The sequence below is a fragment of the Mycetomoellerius zeteki genome, unplaced genomic scaffold (assembly GCF_001594055.1).
Source record: "Mycetomoellerius zeteki isolate Tzet28-1 unplaced genomic scaffold, Tzet1.0 scaffold151, whole genome shotgun sequence".
Classification (NCBI taxonomy): Eukaryota; Metazoa; Arthropoda; class Insecta; order Hymenoptera; family Formicidae; genus Mycetomoellerius; species Mycetomoellerius zeteki.
The window spans coordinates 1792602-1814678 of record NW_017256458.1 but is presented as its reverse complement, the minus strand read 5'-3'; the positions used below and the strand labels follow the sequence as shown (position 1 = coordinate 1814678).

Here is a 22077-nt window from a genome sequence, read left to right as displayed (position 1 = left end):
ATTTTATTACTATCGCCTTCTTGGCGATTAGATTGCCGAGTTCTTTATGGACTTTAATATGAAAAAGAAACAATTTTTTCATTTCTATTAAAAATCTTTAACAAGAACCAATCAAAGAGAAACAACGTTTGCAATAAAACTAATATAGGTGAATTCACATAATCTCTCGTAATTTCAATAGATTCAGAAAAAAGATAACCAATCTAATTAATTGCTTAAGGTGTGCTTAAATTAGTGGATAAATTATTAATTCGTAAAAAGTCTATTATATTATTCGTAATGTGATGTAATAAGCGTTCGTATAAAAATGGAATATATTCACGTAAAAATTAAAGCAAATAATGTACGAAGAACAAAGATGGCGATTTTGATAAAAAAAATAAATATATAACAATATCATATATCACATTACAGTTGAAGTAATATTACTGATACATACTATGTGATTTGTGATTCATATTATATCGTAATATATCATATATTAACAATAAAAATAAAATCATTGCAATAAATAGAATTTTTTTAAAGTATAACAATGATATAATGACGATATAAATCAAAGATTATGATAAAGAACTCGGCAATAAATTTACTGCGCGTGCTCGCAATATTACTGGACTTACGGCTCTAAACATTGTTTGATTGTTTAAATTATTTTAGGTTAGTTCCTAGTTGACCATAAGTGTATGTGATTCCATGGGCGCCGCACTATCGTACAACGTATCCGTGTCTTGCGTAGGTTCACCCTGTAGCTGACACTGATTGCTCAATGTTCCGGCGCCGCAATCGCAAAAGAATCTAGAAATAATTAATGCACACGATTATATTAAGCGATTACTCCACTTATGGCGAGCACGCCTAAATAATGCACGGAATCGAGCATGCAAACTCACCGATCATGTCTGATGAATTCCACATCGTGACCGGCGTGACAAGTTTTTATACAATTGACGCATATCGCGTTTCGATCCGTCGTATTACACGTTTGACAGCGATAGAAGTCGTGCATGGGGAAGGAGGTGTACGAAGAGATTTTGTATAAACATTGGCCATTCCCAACTGCTTTCTCTACCGCGTCTTGGTTATTAAATATTTTATTGCCTAAAAACAAAAAAAAGTATATGCAATACTTTTTCGTTAAAAGCACCGACGATTAGCTATTGGAAGCGAATGTTTACCTCTAGTCGTCGGTTGCACCCCGCTCGCCAGACACAGACCGCCGAATCGATTATTGAATATTTGATTGAATTCCAGGGTAGCAGTGGCGTTGTTAGTTATTTCAACACCGGCCGCCAACCCGTCGAAAATCCGGTTCCTCCTCAGGATCGGTTGCGATTGTGTCGATATAAGCACACCCGCTTGCGCATTGCGAAATATATCATTCTCCTCCAAAATACCTGTATTGAGAAACGCGAAAATCATAATTTTGTCTACTTTTCAATGAAATATATTTATCCAATCTCATCCATAATTATGGATATTATCTTTATATTACGCTGCTCAATTTTCATTGTAATAATAACTTTTTATGATCAGAGTTTAGACAATTAAAAAAATCATTAATTATTAAGTTGGAATAACTAAATTCGATTACTTGCAATGTATTTTAATATGCACTAAAACTTGTTTTAGTTAGCATAAATTTTAATAAAAACAAATAGAATGTTGAATTAAATTTCAAAAACAAAATTATAAATTATTTAAAAGAACTTTGCCGCTTAATATATGATATTCATTATTAATCAATGATCAAACGTCATTGACTAATAATACATAAGTCAAAATTTCATAATTAAAAAGAGAAAACGCTTTACCTTTGCCTCCATTAAATATACAAATTCCGCCGTCTCGTCCATCGAATATTTTGTTTCTTTTAAGAGTCGGATTGCTGTCTGTTTTAATCCAAACGCCAGCCATTGCATTGTCAAAAATTTCATTTTGTTCAAGTAAGCCTAAGCCACTATTATACACTAGAACTCCGCCGTTTTGTCCTCCCCATATCTTATTACCACGTATGACTGGATTACTGCCAGTCCTGCAGAAGAAACACGCATTCACCCAATTTTCTTATTGCTACACATCAAAGTATCTAAGCCTACAATTCTTTCGGAAGTAAAAATTACCTTATTTGTACTCCTGAATACAAGTGATTGAAAATATCATTGTCCTCCAATTTCCCGTGGCCGTTGTCGTAAAAATATACGCCGACCTGTTTACCACTGTGAATTCGATTTCGCCTTAAAACCGGCGTCGAACCCGTTGTGATCCATACGCCTGCCAAAGTATTGGCATATACCTCGTTTTCCTCTATTAAGCCTTGGCCTTTTTCATGCACATAAATACCGCCGTGCTGGCCGTGATGTATTTTATTGTGCCGGACGATCGGATCCGAGTTTGTTCTAATTTGTATACCAGCTAGTGCGTTGCCATAAATGTTGTTGTGTTCGATCAAACCTCTACCCTCGCCGAAAATGTACACTCCACCTTGATGGCCATTGTATATTTCATTTCGACGAATAGTTGGGTTAGAATTCGATGTGATCCATACACCAGCAAAATTGTTTGAATGAATCTTGTTATCGATGAATTGTCCCAGACCGTTCTCGTGCACATAGATGCCCCCGGTCTGACCATGATGGATTTCACAGTGAACAACAGTAGGATTAGCACCAGCTTTTACCTCAAAACCTGCTATCCGATTGTTATGAATGTCATTGGCTTCAAAGTAACCAAGCCCATTATCGAACGTGAATATTCCGACATCGCGACCGTGATGAATGTGATTCCGTCGCATGATAGGATTCGCGTAATTCTTCACCCAGATGCCAGCGAGGGCATTTCGTGAGATCTCATTATCCTCATATGTTCCCTGGGCGTAGTCAGTCACATACAATCCAACATTCTCACAGTCTGATATGTCACAATTCTTCACTAATGGATTAGCACCTACGCCTGATACACAAACCGCTGCACCAACTAGAAGTTAAAAATGCGTAATTTTAATGAAATTGCCAATTTATACACAAACATTGTATATGCATACATACTGTATATTTTTTATACATATAAATTTATATTGTATATTGAATAAAGAATAGATGTGAGACTTGAAGATAATTCGTTTTAGTCTTTAAAAGATTATATCTGTTTTTACCAATATAGATTAATTCAAATCTTGGTTTAATTTATCTTTTATCTTTTTCTAGTTCTAAGAATTAGAAAAGGATAGAGTAAATTACAGAAAAAACAGAGATTAAAGTTAATTAATTAGAGAAAAAACAGAGATTAAAGTTAATCTATATTGGTAGAAATGTAGACATTATTTATATTTTCTATATATGGAGGTAATTCCAAAATTTAAGTTCTAAATTTTTATTGAAATATTTTAATCAATCGTATGTTCAATTTATAAAGGTGTTAAGCGCACACATACCAACGCTCGAGCTTCTGATGATACAATGATCGACAGTGGGACTGCAATTTTCGCCAACTTCCAAACAATAGTGTTTATGATGGGGTACCGTACTCGTGACGTCGGGTGTGAATTTCAATGTGAGATGCCCGGCGTAAGCGCGTTTTGCACCTTCCACAAACATAACCGTTGACTCGCTTTCTCGCTCCAGAATAACGGATTCCGCGACATTTCCTGGCGCTGCACCAATCAATGCTACATCACTGTCGATCACAAGGAATTCACCTCTATATGTGCCAGCATGTAAAAAGACTAAATGCTGCGTCGATGTGTCCTCTCCGCTTGTTTGCGAAGTGCTGTTGCAACAACCTTGGCCGCCCGCAGTTGTAGCACCGCTGTTTGCCGAGGCGCTGTTGCTCCTGTACTCGTCGACGTAATCCAGTGCGCCCTGAACCGTGTTGAAGTACGGCAGATTACGGCCCTTAAACTTTAAGTCTTGAAAGCCAGGTCGCACGTGCACACCTCTGTATAGCTGCCTGAAACTTTCCTTCCATGGATTCTGATACTCAGTTTCGTCTGGTGAGACAAACTCGAATTTACATGGCCCTGGATTAAACAGTGGCAAGTCGTACTCGTAGACCTGTTGGTATAGAGATTTCCATAATTCCGTATCGTTTGCAATTACTTGGAATCGCTTGCAGACTTGCGATACACGGCAAAGATCTTGTTCCATTAGGTAATTAAAAATTGTGAGTAGCACTTCATCAGGCAGTTCATACTGGAGGTAATGCGCTGCCGTGTTTGTGTTTATACCTGTAAAAAATAAAAGTTGAATCGATTGAAATCTAATAAACTCCGACTTGAATTTCTAAAGATTCGCGTTAAGAAATCGCATCGTTAAATGAGATTTCTATTAAGATTTTTACGTTGCGTATATATCATGCTAGAGATAATAATATTTATGATATATCTACCATTATGTGTTAATTTTTAGAGGACGGGCATCTATTTTTAAAATCTTACAACTATTCTTCAAGTAAAATTTATAATTCATTATTTCATTATATTTTCTGTTTCAAAATATGACACTGTTTCAGCGCCACTATAGTAACTTTTCCGTCCAGTTGGTCCAGGTAAAGATTAATCCTTTGTTTTTCAACATACAGAACAGTTTCTAATTCTACTCTTCGAAAGTTAATAATCGCCTTGAGACATACCATCTGTGGACAATGAACATGTTCGTCTTGGTCGCTTCCTCGCCGGTAAGGACGATGAACCAAAAGTAGCAGCAATACTAGCGGAACTCGTGCCAGGCGCCGGATCTGGATGTGGTGGACTTTTACGTCTCAGGTCATATGGCGACGAGTGCGATTGAGGTGACGGTGAGGGAGCAGCAACTCCGGATACACTAGGGGACGAGCCTCGTGCACCACTTCCTCCGCCTCCACCGCCAACTACTACTGGAATGATCTGATTGGCCGTTGGACATGGTAGATCGCATGGCTCGGCTAAGAACACAAAATGTAATCGTTAGAAGAAAAGAAAACAAAAAGAGAAATAGAAGCGAGCACTTCTTCCAAAAATCTCAAAGGAGATAAAATCTTTCAAAGTTCTCTGAAAAGAAAGAGACCGTTTTAAGTTTCTATTTTTGTCTATTTTCGCACATTTCTAAAATTTGAGGGATAGAAAGCAGTCTCTCTCTCTCTCTCCCTCTTTCCATCATTCTCTTTGCGCGAACATAAATAAACTTGTATAATATTATATTCTTATATATATATATCATAATAATTATCATATTTTATATCATATATAACATAAACAAAAGTATTTGTAACTGCATGTGCAAACATTTGCTATCTGTCGCGTAATTTATAGTAAGCCAGGGACCATTAGAGAAATTTGCATGGTGATACAAAGTGACCTTGTTTTACAAATGCTACGGCATAAATTGTCAAGTGTATAATGTCGCAAGCCCGCATGGAGAATCTGTTAATAAAAAACAACGTTACGATTACATGTATTTCCATGTAATTGTTGACATTATGCAAATCCAATTGCACATCAATGTGCAATGACGAAATCATGAACGATGAAAATGGTCCACACGAGTTTGCTGGTTCAATTTTTTTAACGTCAACTATGGCATAAATAAGCATGATAATAATAATATAATTCTTACACCATACAGTAAAAAGCACTTTGTATTTGTGTTGAAAATAGTCCACTCAAGTTAAAATTTTGTGTTGAATTATTAATATATTCGAGTGCTAATTTAATAATGTGATTATGTTATTAAAATAATTTGAGTGAAATTAATATTCAACATTTTTTAGTAATACAATTTCTTATTCAATATTTCGGAGTATGCAATTTATGAATGGATAAATAATAAAAAAATGATGTGATTTTAAATGTAAATTTTAAGATAAATGAATAAAATGCATCTTAATTTAACATATAAATGTTAATTTTATTGTAAAAATAGCTTCTACAGTTTACTCATAAATTGTTAATTTTATCTTTTTTGTTTTAATTTTTAAATATAATATTTGTGTTACTTTCTAACATATTCATCTTGTATTAAATTAACATTTGAGCGAGCATTTGAGTGGATCGTTTGGCACACGTGAAATGTGTTAAATTTAACACAAATTTTCAACTATGTATGTATCGAACATATCGCAAAGTCAAAGAGTGCGCATTGTGCAATAAACTATTGATACACCGCGTGGTGTATCTTTCCCAATAACACGTCTACGATTATTACGGAATGCATGAGCACATACGATAGGCTTTCGTCTATCAACCGATTTCCGTTATCGCAAGACAGAGATTTATGCCAAGGTACAAGTAGACAGAAGTTCATTGATGGTTCCAGCACTTCGACCTATCTCCATTCATTTTCGAATCATTTTCGCGTACTCAACGGACATCGAATCGTCATCGCGCATGGCTTCATTCGGTTCCGTTTCGTAAACAGCGCCTTGCTTGACGTTTCACTTTCTAGCTGGTTGCTGGCACACGCGGCGGATACACGCAGCACACGGGAGGGCGCTGCTCGTGTGGGATCCACCGAGACACGCCGATTTCTGGGGGCCGGGGATACTCTCGATCACGTTTCCGGGTCACGCCGAGTCCTCTCGCGAAAGTGGAGCACTGGTAATTCGTCACTCAAAACGCATCGATACCGCGTAATAGACACTGAGTCCTTTTTCTCTTTCTCCTTCTCCATCATTCTTTTTTTCTCTCCTACAAAAAACCTCCTTTAAGTATCTTGTCTTTCGACAAACCGTGGGCGATGTAACTCCAACGATCGTAAAAGATTCTCGAGTACCTGTTAAAAAAGCTGAGAAAAATGTCTGGTTGAAAATGAACGAGCCAAAAGATTCTGATTATATTAATCAAAATTCCAGTTATTTAAAGAATTAGAATTTGAGTATAGTAGATTTAACCAGAAAATTCTGATTCGCCAATTTTCAATGAGAATTCCAATTAATTCAACCAGACATTTTTCTCGGTGCAAGATCTTATCGGATGACATCATTTTTATTTTTATCTGTCACTTTAGCAAATATAAGTGTCCTAATATCTGTATCAGTAATATCAAGCTATACGTCATTTAATTACATTTGAGCTTAAATAGAGCATCTTTTAGAATTTAACTACATTGGAAAAAGGAGTCTGGTTGCATTAATTCTGGTTGAAAATGAATAAATCAAAATTTTCTGATTGAATCTATTATAATTCTAGTTGAAATAACCAAAATTCTGAGTGATGTGATGAGAATTTTCTGGTTGGTCCGTTTTCAAACAGAAACTTTTCTCAGTATAGAGCATTCTTTAGAATACGAAGGTCTATTTTTAGAATCTTACAGCTTTTCCTCAAGTTTTGTTACAATTCATTATTTCATTATATTTCTTGCTTCAAAAGACGATACTGTTTCAACGTCACATACTACCAGTGGCTTTCCCGTCCTGTAAAAGTTAATTAATTTTCAACATAATTTCCAATATATATTGTTTTATGTATTTCTAACAATAAGAATCTCAAGTATCATCGTGCGTGCCAATAATCACGCTAAACGACAACCGGACCTCTCCGAATATTTGGACGTCAGCTTCAGTGGTCCCAAGAATATTCGCTCACTCGTCCTCCCATTTTGCCTCCGTCTGTGTTCTCCCGCTTCTACTCTCCTCCTCTCTCCGTTTCATCCTCGACCGCTCTCCCTCTCTCTCGGACCGGAAAATTCGGCACCGATCGACGTGCATCTCGCAAGCTGCGCCGCGTTCCAGCTGGATCGCTGGCTATTCGGAAACGAGAGAGAGAGAGAGAGAGAATGCGTGCGAGAAAGAAGGAAAAGAAAGTAGAAAAAGAACGCGGAGAGAGAGAGAGAGGAGGGGGGAGGGAGAGAGAGGGCGACTACAGAGCCAACATTCCGGCGGATTGATCGCGAAGTGGAGATCGCGAATCGATACGATCGGCCTGTAGGACGTATGGTACCGTTTCTGCACGAGACTGCACACAAAAGCAAACGTTCTCCAAACGGAGCGGGAGACTTTATTTCATCGCGATATTGCGTTACACTAAGGGTCGCATACCCTCGATCCACCGTGGGGTCGTTCAACCCTTATTATATTATAGCCTGGAGACACTCGGCCCTACATATTATTGCAACGGTGATCACCCACCGTTTCCCGTTGACGGGCACGCGACGCTTCCTCCCGTCCTCGTCCCGCACCTTCGAATTTGCGATTCGACGGTATTCGCAATTTTACGAATTCGCCGATTCGCGCTCATTCAAGGCTGACAGGATTCCGGCGCGGCGGTTCGAGGTTCGATTAATCGTTCGTTCACCATTGTTTACCCGGACGGCAGCGCGCGACGGCAAGAGAGACGCTGCGTTCCGCAACTCATCGGTAGGAAAAAGAAGAGAAAAAGAAAGTGTTGCAACCTTCTCTCGGTCCACGAACTGTATCGCGTTCCCGTGGACGCGCAGCCGCCAATCAGAAATTATTCACAAATACCGAAAAGCAATATGGCCGTTAGTAGCTGCCAATCGGAAATTGCTCGTAAATCCGAAAAAGCGATTCACAGACAAGGAGGGGAGGGGGGGGGGGAAGGGGGGGCGCAAATTCCGGAGCACGAATGATTGACAGCGTTGCGAGCTTGACGTTTAACAGTCAAACACGCGACTATCATCTGATGTCAACTACGTTGTTCCTTTGTCGTTGCAACTGCGACCGAGAGTACTCCGATTGACAGTTTCATCGTTGCGCACATTCTACGCTACCTAACCTCAGCTGCAAACGCGTAGAGATACTCGGAGCAGCTAAACATGAAATGCATGTAGCAACTCGTGAATATTTAGAACAGACCGTTCCCTATATATCGGACTGCAACACTAAATTTAATTCCGAAAGCAATCGTTTTTTTTCCCTTTTCACTGGACAAACACAGTTTGGGGTCACCTCTTTTAGCACCTTTCCAAAGTCCGCTGTCTTCCAAGCGAGGTTTCGGGGGAACGGAAGGTAACCGAGGAGAGAATCCGTGGGAGGATAGAAGCGAGGCCGGAGAAAGAAGCCGTGGAGAAATGGGCGGATATCGAAGCGAGGGCGAGCAGGAAACGCGGCGCGTGCCCCCGCGTGCATACGTAGCAATCCCAGGGAACAAAGGCGTGGAGTCGTCTCGGGGGTCGTCACCGACGTCGCGGGCACCCCCGAAGGATCTCGACGTGGAGTCTCGAGACGAGACGGAGCGACGGAGCGGACGTGAGAGTCCTGGAGGAGAGAGGTCCGACGGCACACGGAAAAAGCCGTCTTTGTCTCGTCTCCTCGCTCTCGCTCGCTCCCTCGGTCCGTCCCTCTTCGCTCACTCGTTCGTTCGCTCGCTCCTTCTCCGTTGCGCTCGCTCGCACGCACGCACGATCGTTCGTTCGTTCGTTCGTTCGTTCGCTCGCTCGCTCACTCGGCTTACCCGTTCTCGGCAAGGGGATCCTGTTTCCGTTTTTCCGACGCGACCTCCGCACGTAGCTGCGCGACGACGAAAACGACGCGCTCGGCATCTTCGTGTCGTCGGCGGCCCTCGGCGGTCGTCCTCGTGTCCGTCCTCGTTGCCGTCGTTGTCCTCCTCTTCCTCCTCCTCCTCCTCGGTCGCCGTCTGCCTCTCCTGTTCCGCTTCTGTCGATCTTGCGATTCGTCGCACTAGCCGATTAGGAGGATACGCGAGGTCCGGCGGTACCCTTCCCCGGCAGTAGGGCAACCGCCGCGGTACCGTGTTCGGCGGACGCTGCCTCTGCCACGGCAGAAGCTGCCAGAAGCTTAGGATGCACTACACAATAGCGACATTACCATCGTGCACGGCGGCCATCTTCTTGGTCTCTGCTCGCCGACTGGCCCAGAGGGCAGCCGCCAATCGGACAAGTTTCTGCTCCGCGAGTGCGTGCCGTCGTCCACCCCCCACCCCCCATTCGACTCACACCGTTCTGGCGTTCTACCGTCTCCAACCCTCTACCGCTGCGGCGCCTCTATCTCTCTTCTCTTTCCTTCTCTCTCTCGTCCCCGCGATCTCCGCTAACGCCACGGGGCTTATTACCGAGCCCCCCTTTCGCAGTGGAGCGCGACACAGGCGACCGACATCGGTTATGGAGTTATGGAGGCCGCGGAACCAAGTACCGATAACTCGCCAAATTGCGCCTCGGCGATCCTCGCGTGCCTCGCGCTCTCGATCGTCTACGTGGCGAGCCTCTATGTCTGGAGTTCGCCGCACAACAGGTACGTTGCGGTAACGCGTCCGGCGGTGGCGAACAGCGCAACGTCGACGGCGACGTCGCGATCACCGAACACTCCTGATGTCAACGGGTTGCCCACCCCGCGCTTCTTCCTCTCCTTCAAATACGTCCATCCAGCGAGACTCCTCGCGTGGAGGAGGCTCGCGCCTCCGTTTTGTCGGAGCACACTTGTCTGTTCGGTAAACCGCTCGCGAACGCGAATCGTCCCGCACCGACCGGATGGATGCTGTGACTGACGCACGCAGTTGTCCGCACGTGGTGGCGCTCCCTGCGGCTCCCTGTCGCGGCGCCGCTCCTGGAATTTCTGGACAAACGGCAGCCAGCGCCGCACGGCGAAACCCGTCAAACGGAATTCCGGGGGACGTCACGCGATGGAGACATCGAGTGCGCCACCTAGATCGTACACGATTAACGGCGTTGCTTTAGCGCGATATTCGAATCTGAATTCGACGTTAATTAATACTTTATCAAAAAAAGTGCTTTATAATTTTGTATAAAAATTACTCAAATTCACGACGCATTTCCATTATGTTTGTTATAATTAAATTAATTTATTTTTTTCTTAAACCTTAATTTTTTTCAAATATAATATATAAATATAATATACATAGTATATTTTTTTTTAAATGTTAAAGCAATTCTAATGTCAAAAAAACTATTTGTACAACCAAACATAATTTCGATAACTATAATAATTATAAAGCAACTAGCAAGTGATCAATAATCCTATCAATTTCCAGCAATATATCAAAGTTAAAAAATATTTTATAATTTTTTGTAAAAATTATTCAAATTAAAAACGGTCCGTTCTCTAAGATTTTTCATGACGTTTGTTATAACATGTGATGTTAAACTTTCTCTCTTTAGTTTTTCATTTTTTCAAAAAAATATATAAATACATAACAAATATGTAGTACCTAGATTTTTAAAAAAATGTCAAAGTAATTCTAGTATGAACAGACTATTTGTACAAATAAATATAATTTCAGATTATAGTAATTAAGCAACTGGCAAGATTAATAATCCTATTAATTTCCACAATATAACATACATTACATATAGTTCATATAGTTTATATACTTATTTATAAAAATATTTGATATCATATTTTGACGTTAAACTTTATACTCGATGGCTTATGTTTCAGAGAGCATCCATCGACTATAAAGAAACGATTTTTTAGCGTATTTGTCATGACTCTCGTTTCGCCGGCGTCCTTGTACTTTGGACTAAATGAGAAGATACTTCAAAAGGTATTTTTCGTTTACACACAATTTAGACTATTCTCTATAGATAACTATTTTTATTGTACCTAACAGACAACCATCTGGGAAATGTTGGGCCTTCGATGGACGGGCCTGATACAGGCGACTGTGATATCGTTGCTCCTAACGATGATCCTGTTCCTAGGTCCCTTGAGTTTACAAGGATTCAACGGACTGTGGAGATTGTATACTGGTTAGTATCCGAAATTGATCTAAGAGTCTAATGTGCGTTTCCATTAATATAGATTAACTTTAATCTCGGTTCCAAATTGCTCTTCTTTTTCTAATTAATTCTTTTTCTAAAAATTAGGAAAACATAAAGTATAAGTTATAGTGAGATTAAAGTTAATCTATATTTGTGGGAATTAGCATTAACGTCTAACAGTTAATAGCTATACATTTATCATAGAGCCCATGTATTGGCTGGCGAGCGTACAAACTCTAACTTGGTGGAGAAATCAGGTGGTCGCTCCGTTGTCCGAGGAATGGACTTTTAGGGCTTGCATGTTGCCATTACTCCTGCAATGCTTCACTCCGACTACTGCCATATTCGTGTGTCCTCTATTCTTCGGGGTGGCTCACTTCCATCATGTGGTGGAGAGAGTAAAGATGGGAATGAGCATCAAGCATGCATTGTTTATATCTTGTAAGTTTTGAGGCGAATATTTGGAATCTATGGGTGCTTTTCATTTGGTAACATAAGTCAACACAAGTATTGATCTATTTTTGTTACTCACTGAACGCTAAGAAAGAATGATGCTTGTGTCACCAAAAGGAAAACACCCTATAATGTCCAGTGAACTGAAATAAATTACGTTGAATTTAGGTTTTCAATCTACGTATACGACGTTATTTGGAGCGTACGCGGCCTTTCTTTTTGCGAGGACAGGTGAGATCATTTTCCCTTTTTTTTTGTTCTAGAATTATTAGAGAAAAGTTTTTCGATTTCATGTATTTTTCTTAGGACACTTTGTTGCACCATTTGCTGCGCATTCATTCTGCAATCACATGGGATTTCCTGATCTCTCTGAGATAGCGACATACAAGAATCCACTGAAAAGAGCTGGATTTATGTGTCTGTTTGTGATCGGCTTGGTTGCCTGGTGTTACTTGTTGATGCCGATGACTCATCCATCATTGTTCAATAATAATTTATTCTGGACTAAACACTTTATATGAGACACGTCCGATCTCTAACAAATATTAGGATATAACAAATATTAGGGTTAAATGTTTTTATGCAGAATTTATCGCAATTATTCCACCGATCTTCCGGTTTACACACACATTGTTGTGGAATATTTTATATTTATGTTTAACAAAGAGTACAATATCTATCTGTCGAAAAATAATGCGAAAATTAAAATTACTCTAGACTAATTTTAACTATATATTCGATAATTATAATATTCGTATATCTATAATTTAACTAATCGTGCAGTTCAGCATTGTTACAAAGTATATCACCGTAGTGCCTGAGAGTTAAACTTTTATAGTGGTAATTACGAATGTTACAACTGTTAGATGAACTTGTTCGTAAAAGCAAAATGCGAAGAATCCAGCCCTAATTATTATTTACGAATTGCTGCACATATTTATATGCCGCAACATTATATTATTTCATAACCACAATTCGTTAAATGTTATCGATATTTTCAGACACAGAGAAAGATTTTTATAAACAAAAATTATAATATAGATAATTATAGAGCTAATGTAACCAACTGAGAAAATTTCTAAAACGATCTTTCTAATCGTCTACTTTTATAACAGTCTCTATGTATAGTGTATATAAGATGTCCATTTGTACATGGCAGTGATAAATATTCAAACAATAAGCAGTATACATCTCCATACACATACCAATGGTTTATTTAAATCACAGAAGTAACGCGATTGCGCAATAATATTACTATAAGTTTTATATATGTATATGTACATTGATGAACGCGTATACATTATATATGCAGTGAAGCTGTAAGTATTTATGTATATAATGAGAGTACAATTTGATCTTTGAATATATGTGTAATCTTTTAATTGCATACGTAATGTATACCATTCTTTAATCAAGAAATAAGTGGTAAAATCAACTTCTTAAATAATATTCAGGACATAAAATGTTGATACAATGTTGAAATAATGTTAAGTGTTTTACACTCGAAGCAAGATCACTATATAGAAATATTAATTGATATACATATAATGATGACGTAATGATGGTCACACTGATTTCCAATGTAAATTTATCAGAATTTAAAATTATTTGGCAATCTTGTTTCGAGACATTAAAATGTGACAAATAATATGACTCCGTGCATCATTCTATGCATCTCGTATTTGATTCATTTTATAATATTGATACATAATATACTGAATATACATATATACATAAATAATATATAAACAAAATGTTTAACTTATATTATCTATCAGTTCTTGATTTTGTCAAATATCTATTCCTTCTCTTATCTTATTAAACGAGCCAACATATAAAAATTTACATCGAACAATATCTCATAAAATTGATCTCTTTAATAGCCATTTTGCAATAAAATGAATAACAATAAGTAGCAAGAAAAACATATAAATATGAATCTCTAGATATTTATAGAATTTTTAAAACAGTAAATTTTAGAAAAAGTTTGTTATGTCGATATTAACAACAATATTCTTGCGTATGTTCAAAAGCGATAGTGATATTATCAAACTTTTTTAAAAATAATTTAATAAACAGTCACATATATTTATGCACAAGAGCAAATTCCCTATTAAAATAATGATTTCAACAATAATGGCTACAGAGTTTAAAAATGTAGTCATGTGCAGTCATGTCTTTCGCTACGTTATTTCTAAATTGCACATTGTTTGAGTAGACAGCAAACTCTGGTCTCATTACACATTGAAAATGCAAAGATGGCGATTTAGGAACTATGGCTACAGACTTTTTTTGACGATTTATAATAAATAAATAATTAAATAAATGCAGATTCTGTTTGTGTGCACTTTAGCACGACATACCTTGCATCAGGCACATCCTTACGTTTGACTTGATCCAGGCGTTGGTTCTGGATTTTGCGATTGATTGAGAAACAATACGTTACTTGACTTAATTCTAGGTCCAGCTGCGAGCAAGGAAGGAGACGGACTAATGCAAGGCGTTGAGCAGTGGCTGTTGCTTAGATCACATTGATCCAACAACTTCCAAAGTTCTTCTGGCGTAGGTCCACCGGAGGTATCTATTGTAAAAAAGACACGGGGATAACAAAAATTTGACAAGACATTTTAATTCAATCGACGAAATTAGTCACAAAAAGTCTTGTAGAAAATTAATATAAAATTAGTATTTATCATAAAAAAATAATCGCAATTATTTATATATAGGCTATTTTTCTTCCTCTCTAAAATACAATGTGAATAAAAAAAATTATTAGAGAATAAATAAAGAAAAAATATAGAATAAATATAGAATAAATACAGAATAAATATATAATAATATAAAATAAATATAGTTTGTTTGCTTCCTATAGAACTTTTCTTATATATACAATTTATGTTAATTTTCTACTTCCTACACTATTTCACATATGTGAGTCATGCTCGCTGATTCCGTTACGTCACACAACGGGAGAGAGTAACGTACCTCGAGTGGCATTGAAAGACGGATCCAATGCCGTTGTGAGATCCCACATTTGAATGGTGCCGTTAGAATGACCAGTGAATATGAAACGTCTGGGCCTTGAGCCCATGCGACTAGAACCTTCACACTCGTGCACATAGAATGAGCTTATGATGCTGCCGTCCACCGACTGTATTACGCAAACTCTTTTCCCATTCGACGCTAATCGCACAAACAACTGATCAGTTTCGGGTACGACTTTTTGTACGAATACTTGCTCGTCATCTTGCTCGCCGAATGGTCCTATGAATATTTTATTCGTGTATTAAATAAACCAAAAAAATAAAATTCGTATTTTAAAAGATATTTAATAAAAATAAAAACGCGGTAGAAAATATATATATATACATACATATACAAAAAGTATTATTTAAAAATAATTTTAAATTATTAGAAAGAATGATGATAGCTTAAGAGTTGCAATATTACAACATACCGAAATCGTTCCCGGCATTGTAACTAACGCATGAGTCAATTGCTTCTAAAGAAACAATTTTGAAGCTTGCCTCTGGCGTCGATCCCGGTTGAGTCGAAATCATTCCGCGGAATCTGGTCACCGCCCAACTTCTGACGTGATTATATTCCGAGCAAACCGACACTAAGTATTTTTCCGAAAGTGTTACCTGTAATATAATTTTTGCATACAAGTTAATTTTTAATGCAATATTGTGATATGATGTACAATATTAATATATAATTCTATTGATGCTGAACGTACTTTGGTTACACTGCTTTGATGCACTGTAAAGGTTTGGAATAGCTGCGGACCGTGGCCAACTGTTTCGGGATGCTGAACAATTACTCTGACACTTCCGGATTTCGTGCCATAGGCGATTTCTATCCAATTTCCGCAGAGACCTATGTTGGGGAGTTGATGTACTTTTAGAAAAATATGCTACATATTAATCACCTGATACACTTTAAGAATTAGACTGAATACATCTCTGATCATACATATAATTTTAACACTATTATATACTAATTAAGATTTTCATTTCAATCTATACTTATTCAATTTAATATGCAATTTATGGATAAGATAAAATTTTAATAGTGTATCAGAGGATTAATTACCGATATAATAACTACGACAATGAAAAATTTCAAAAATGTAGACGTAACGTGAAGTAATCTTTAAATAACACATGTGTTCAAATGAGTACTATTAATAAAAAATAATGTTTATGATGTTTCGAAGCTTACAATGCCTCATGCTGCACATTGCAACAATAAGCAGAAGCCATTTATAACAAATAATGTGTATACATATATATATAATTAAAATTATAATATCTTATAATTAAGCAATAACACGATTATGTGTGCAGTTATTAATAATATTATTTAAATTTAATTTTTGCATAGATTTAGTCCAAAAAAGTAAAAATTACCTATAAATTTGTCACTACCAACGAAAAAAAGTACACAAGCAAAGATACATGTTTTCTATTACCTCCCTTTCCCCTCTCAGATGCTGGCATGGAACATATTACTATGAATAGAAAGAGCAAGCAAGCAGCTAAATCAGATTAACTGAATCCACTGCGTAAAGTATGCGAAAAAATAAAAGAACATCGCGTTAGTACAACTGGACGCATAAGGATAGCAGGGTTGTGTATAAGTTGTGCAATCTAATATCATTTCATAAGTCCCATGTGAATTCGTACTCTCGCATATACAAAAAGACATGTGTTTGCATTCATTCTATTAATTATAAAATAAATATTTTTGTGACAGTTTCTATATATTAAGGGACGCTTCTATATATTATATATAAGTATTTCTTTTTATATTTTGATACGCAAAAAATATATAACTATGCGCCAGTGCATCGATATAAAACTTAACGCTATCTGGAGAGGAAGAGGGTATTTGCTTTAATCGCACGAATCATGTTTGATGCAGTCAACACAAAGATGAAGGCGGATGACGCTTCGTTTTGTACGAGTTGAACGTGAGAAAGCAGAAAGTCTGCTTACATCGACCCATACTTGCCTTGTGCTATTTATCCAGTTGTACGAGAAATGATGAAGCAAAGAATGTAATAATAAACTCTCATTAATATCTTTAAGGACCAATACATCAAACCTTATAATATTCCTATAATATCTTAATAAATAAAATAGACGCTGGTTAGTAAAAACATTTATATATTTACATCTATATGTATGTATGTATGTATGTGATTATTAATGATTCATGATTGTGTTTAATCTGTTATTCTATTTTAGCACAGTAACTGGAAAAAATGATCCTCGCGAAATGAAACTGTTGAAATGGTGACGTTTGTTATTACATTCTGCATTAAGCAGCTTTAATAAACAATCTTGATAAAATACGTCACTCGTTCGAATCGCTTTTTAACAAATAGTCCTAGTTGTCTCTAAAGGAAAAAGTTTTTACTTTGGAGTACTAGATTTTTATTATATTTGATGACATTCTTACATTAAGATAAGAATAATCATAAAGAAAGACTTACTAGTTTTCGGCGTCAAATACACAGATATCGCAGTTATGGGATCATAACTCGGATCTCGATATAACTCGGTCACGAGTAGGTCGTTATCCTTCATTCGCAAAGGAAACTTTTGCATATCTGTAATTCATATAGTAATCGAAATATATATGATTACAGAAATATAATTCTTTAAAAATTAGCTTGTGATCTATAAAGTGATCTAAATCTATTAAATATTTTTTTAATGATTCAATTACTTTAAATATTTAAGGTTTTAGAGAATATAATTTTTATACTCTCTCATAACACTCTTCTAATATACAATTTGTCAAAATTGTACCAAGAATTTTACTTAGAAATATACTTTTTTGCTTACCAATATAATAAATAGAACCATTATTGCAACCTAATAGAAGAAAAGATCCAGCAGTATCAAATGACAGGATGGGCACTACGTCCTGTATCTGCCAATGATGAGTCATCGCGTGCCACACACCGATTTTTCCTGTCGGCGATAACGCAACCAACTGGCTGCCAATGAAGAATAAGTATTCCACACGCACATTTAAATTAAATGTGCCCACATTGATCTTGATTCCTTCTTCGGACACACCCCAGAGTCTTACTTGACTGCCATAGGAGATCGCAACCATCTTGCCATCCGCGCCACTTCCCATCTTTGCATTTATTGCCACGCGTTCTATTATGCATTCGATATGGGGACTGGTGAACACGTGTTGCCATCCAGATGAGTCCTTCAGCCGATAGCATGTGATAAAATGCGCGTAAGCAATCACTATCCAATTGTGGTGCGCTTTTATAATTTGTACTCTCAAAGGGTCTACCCATGATGAAACTGCAATCAAGTAGTTTTATCAATATTAGAAATGGAAAGCAAAAAATGGGCATCATTTTACAGAAAATGATTCATTGATGCTTACCTTGTTGTGATCCAAATATTAAACCGATATCATTTTTATATAATTTATTTAAATCAGCTGAATTGTTCCTAGCATGTCTCAGATCTAAAGATGGTGTGCGAGAATGCGGAAGACCGCGTTGTGGCAATCGATAATCTAAAGAGGAATTTCTTATATGGGTTCCTAATGCCCCTTTATGATTTTGTAGCCCTGTGGCAAAATAATTATTTGTCAATTTTCTTTTTAATGTTAAGTAATTCAACGCTTTTTTAATTAAATATTTTAGATGTATATCTATTAACTCTTCAGAGCTGATGCCAAAATCTGTAACAGTTATTGACGTGGAGTCTGTAAGACTCATTTAATTTATATCGATTAGAAGATATTAATTAATCCAAGGAACTACGAAAACACCACCAAAAGAGATTTCTAAGTAAAATTCTTGGTGTAATTTTGAAACAAGTGGCATAATTCTTATAAAAAAGAATGAATACTAAGTTTATTTTAATAACGATAATTTTAAAAATCATAAATACTGTGTGGTTGTTAATTCCTGCGACTTGATATTAACGTTACTGCAATTAAAATATATTTTTTTAATCATTACCAACTTTTTTTTCCATTGATTCTCATTGTCCTTTTTACTTGCTGACTTTGAACAATAATTCAAATTTGTAAATATAACATAAAGAATATATTTGAGTAAGTCTAATAAATTCATTGTCAGCTCTGGAATGTTAATACTGTTAATAGGAAATCAGTGATAAAATCTATAAATACCATTAGCACTTTGATTAGTAGAGTTAGTGGTTGTCACAGATTGCGAGGTAGATGGTCCATCGACTCTAGAGTTTGAAGCAGAACTAACTCTAATATGAACTGATACATCACTGACATTTGATGTTACTGCAGGTTCTTGAAGCGGTATACCTTTAAATAAACAGAATCGTTACATTACATTCTCATTTTACAGTTTTGTTTTCTCACTTTACATTTATTACAATAAATAACATGTTTAACACACTTGGAGGTGGTAAGTAACCATAAAACAGTACATCGCCACAAGATGACTGAGTCAAGTCTTCACAGAGTATCAATCGTTTAACTAAGGGAGTGATGCCATAATACTCTGCTTCATGCCTTAAAGTTCGAATATCTATATTTTTCAGATCAATGTCCTTGGTACGAAGGTAATTCAATATAATAGAGAACAGCTTTGGGTCTCTATCTATAAAAAGTGCGCCAGTCTCATCCTTGTGACTGTCGATTCTGTTACTTAACAATGCTGTAAAGAAAGAATCCGGGATCCACGTCAGAGTTTGACGAGATGTGGAGAATCTAAAAAAAGAAACGATTTGACTGTCAAGACCAAGATGTAAAAGACCTAGTAAGAGATTGATGAAAAAATACAACATAAGATCCAAAAAACAATAAAATATCAAGACAAAAAATGTAAAATAATCTAAAATAATCTATAAACCAATATCTTAATATGCAGGTTTAAAAGTTGGATTTTATTTAACGGGTCAAGTAAAAACAGATGATAGAAAAAAAATGATTAGTGAACAATTAATCTACCTAGTGCCGCCAACGTTCAGATGAACGATATCGCTCACGCCTAGATAAGGCGCAGCCATTCTCGGGGCTATCGCGTGTTTTTACAATGACAACTCATATCCCCGTGAGATCGTCGGGGATGTCACAATTATCACGAACGAAAACAACCCTCCTGACAATCTTGATTGGTTCTGATAGGTTATGCATGCATCAGCCTGATTCTACTGCGCATGCACGACTTGACGACTCTATTCAGCGATTCTCAATGAAGTGTGAAGTGTGAAGTCGGAGCACAATTTATCGATCGTCTACTTACGAGATCGAGAGATCAAAATTTGAATTCAAATTCAAATAAAAATGTATAAGGATATGTTTTTTTTACAGAAACAGACATATAATACAACCGAACGTAGGAAATTTCTTGGACATTTCAGGACAAAAATAAATGAAAATTATAGGATAAAAACTTCTTCAGAGGCTTTGTTGTATAAAGCAATTTCTTTCTTAAGCTCGGTTCTATCAATATAAGATTAACTTTAATCTCGGTTCAATTTACTCTTTGTCTTTTATAATTTTAAAAATTAGAAAAAAATAAACAGTAAGTTAAACTGAAATTAAAGTTAATCTTACAATAATCGAACCGAGTCACAAAGTAAATAAAATTTAACTATTTGTCACATTTAAAAAATTTTTTTAATTTTCTAAACTTTAGATTATGTCAACTTTATGAATGGCAAAATTAAAAAATGTGACAAATAGTTAAATTTTATTTACTTTGTGACTCGGTTCGATTATTGTAAGATTAACTTTAATTTCAGTTTAACTTACTGTTTATTTTTTCTAATTTAATAAATTTCTAATTTAATAAAATTCTTCGAAATACAAATACTATCCCACGACTACTATATATATTTTCAGGGTAAACTGTAAGAAAAAATTTTCTCCATGTGTATATAAACTTATAATGTTTAGAATCTAAATTAAATCTTTCTCATTAAATAATAAAACTACAATAAAATATAAAATAAGTTTGATTAATTTTACTAAAGTGCATGGTAAAAATCTTTAAAATATTGTATTGTACATAACTATCATATTTTCAGGATAAATTTTAACAGAAAATTCTTTCCGTGCAGTGACATTTCACAAAATCTTCATTGAAGACGCGTATACTCAACGCAATTTCCACAAACTATTAGAATTAGATTTTCTCGAAAACAAAACTGTGAACATAAAAAAGTTTATTCTGCACTTATTTTTGTAAAAGGAATCACTCCCCATACGGTTCTATTGATTCGTCCTCATCCCGTATAAATCAAACTACTTTAAGAAATTACAAAAATATATTAAACAATATAAATGAATGGCTAAAAAAATAGAGATAAAATTATAATAAATCATAAATAATGCGCAAACAAGGACATAATTGAAAAGGTGTCTTTGTTATTTCTGGCATTATTATGCAAATAGACGCCTCTATAAATTTATATAGTCTATACATTTATGCAATAATATCGTCATATTGAATAGATGCATATTTATTACTCGAGATAGAAACTTCGTATAAATAGTCAATAAATCCATATGTATTTATGCATAATTATCAAAGTTATGCACGAAAGAAGTATATATTTTATTTTCAAAAATCTATTAATATATTTTTTGCATACCTTACTTGTTAGCAAGAGTATTCTTATGTAATTTTCCTTCTCCTTCACTATCCCATTTATTTTTAACGCAAAGTATGAAACGTTCAATAACGCAGATAGCCCTCTTTCTAGAGCAAAATCTCCCTGTAATAAAATCGAAAATCACTTACAAAGATAGAATTTGTTCTCAACTATTACCTTCTTACTTCCTATACGTTTACCATGATTACATAGAATATTCGTAACTATGCTACTCCCCCAAGTCACTGGCGTAGAATCTGAAATAATCCTTAACCATGCACAAATCAACGTTAAAGTTGTCATACGAATAATATTAATCAATTATACAA

At 36.2% G+C, this 22077-nt stretch overlaps 3 protein-coding genes across 5 annotated transcripts; 1 reads left to right on the top strand and 2 right to left on the bottom strand.

Moving 5' to 3' along the window:
- Window positions 1-532: 532 nt before the first annotated feature.
- FBXO11 (F-box protein 11) lies at window positions 533-9827 on the bottom strand. Its single transcript, XM_018444624.1, has 8 exons — window positions 9386-9827; window positions 4630-4920; window positions 3434-4225; window positions 2124-2976; window positions 1815-2035; window positions 1179-1397; window positions 894-1101; window positions 533-798 (listed from the first exon to the last, which is right to left on the bottom strand). The coding sequence occupies exons 1-8, from the start codon at window positions 9471-9473 to the stop codon at window positions 669-671; spliced, it is 2802 nt and encodes a 933-aa protein (XP_018300126.1). The 5' UTR covers window positions 9474-9827; the 3' UTR covers window positions 533-668.
- On the top strand, window positions 9764-14637 carry Sras (Ras converting CAAX endopeptidase Sras). 2 transcript variants are annotated; one of them, XM_018444627.1, is made up of 7 exons: window positions 9974-10182; window positions 11347-11452; window positions 11519-11657; window positions 11874-12110; window positions 12291-12353; window positions 12429-12543; window positions 14584-14637. In XM_018444627.1, the coding sequence occupies exons 1-7, from the start codon at window positions 10061-10063 to the stop codon at window positions 14627-14629; spliced, it is 828 nt and encodes a 275-aa protein (XP_018300129.1). In that variant the 5' UTR covers window positions 9974-10060; the 3' UTR covers window positions 14630-14637. The 2 variants fall into 2 exon arrangements, with proteins under 2 accessions (XP_018300130.1, XP_018300129.1); XM_018444628.1 differs by lacking the exon at window positions 14584-14637 and having other exon boundaries at window positions 9764-10182; window positions 12429-13826.
- On the bottom strand, window positions 14222-21813 carry LOC108720550 (BTB/POZ domain-containing protein KCTD3). 2 transcript variants are annotated; one of them, XM_018444625.1, is made up of 12 exons: window positions 21749-21813; window positions 20100-20386; window positions 19546-19859; window positions 19302-19451; window positions 18543-18731; window positions 17978-18457; window positions 17623-17739; window positions 17139-17144; window positions 15862-16001; window positions 15580-15766; window positions 15108-15386; window positions 14222-14703 (listed from the first exon to the last, which is right to left on the bottom strand). In XM_018444625.1, exons 2-12 carry the CDS (start codon window positions 20156-20158, stop codon window positions 14504-14506), a joined length of 2121 nt encoding a protein of 706 aa, XP_018300127.1. In that variant the 5' UTR covers window positions 20159-20386; window positions 21749-21813; the 3' UTR covers window positions 14222-14503. The 2 variants fall into 2 exon arrangements, with proteins under 2 accessions (XP_018300127.1, XP_018300128.1); XM_018444626.1 differs by lacking the exon at window positions 17139-17144.
- Between the last annotated feature and the right edge of the window lie 264 nt (window positions 21814-22077).

Excerpts from the sequence above, each read along its gene's own strand:
- FBXO11 (XM_018444624.1), bottom strand. The coding sequence starts at position 9,473 with ATGCCGAGCGCGTCGTTTTCGTCGTCGCGCAGCTACGTGCGGAGGTCG. Across the intron at positions 2,036-2,123 it reads TATTCAGGAGTACAAATAAG|GACTGGCAGTAATCCAGTCA; the intron begins GTAATTTTTACT and ends TTTCTTCTGCAG. Across the intron at positions 799-893 it reads GAATTCATCAGACATGATCG|ATTCTTTTGCGATTGCGGCG; the intron begins GTGAGTTTGCAT and ends AATTATTTCTAG.
- Sras (XM_018444628.1), top strand. The coding sequence starts at position 10,061 with ATGGAGGCCGCGGAACCAAGTACCGATAACTCGCCAAATTGCGCCTCG. Across the intron at positions 12,111-12,290 it reads GCATGCATTGTTTATATCTT|GTTTTCAATCTACGTATACG; the intron begins GTAAGTTTTGAG and ends CGTTGAATTTAG. Across the intron at positions 12,354-12,428 it reads CTTTCTTTTTGCGAGGACAG|GACACTTTGTTGCACCATTT; the intron begins GTGAGATCATTT and ends TATTTTTCTTAG.
- LOC108720550 (XM_018444625.1), bottom strand. The coding sequence starts at position 20,158 with ATGGCTGCGCCTTATCTAGGCGTGAGCGATATCGTTCATCTGAACGTT. Across the intron at positions 18,732-19,301 it reads TACTAATCAAAGTGCTAATG|GGCTACAAAATCATAAAGGG; the intron begins GTATTTATAGAT and ends ATTTTGCCACAG. Across the intron at positions 15,387-15,579 it reads CAATGCCGGGAACGATTTCG|GACCATTCGGCGAGCAAGAT; the intron begins GTATGTTGTAAT and ends AAATATTCATAG.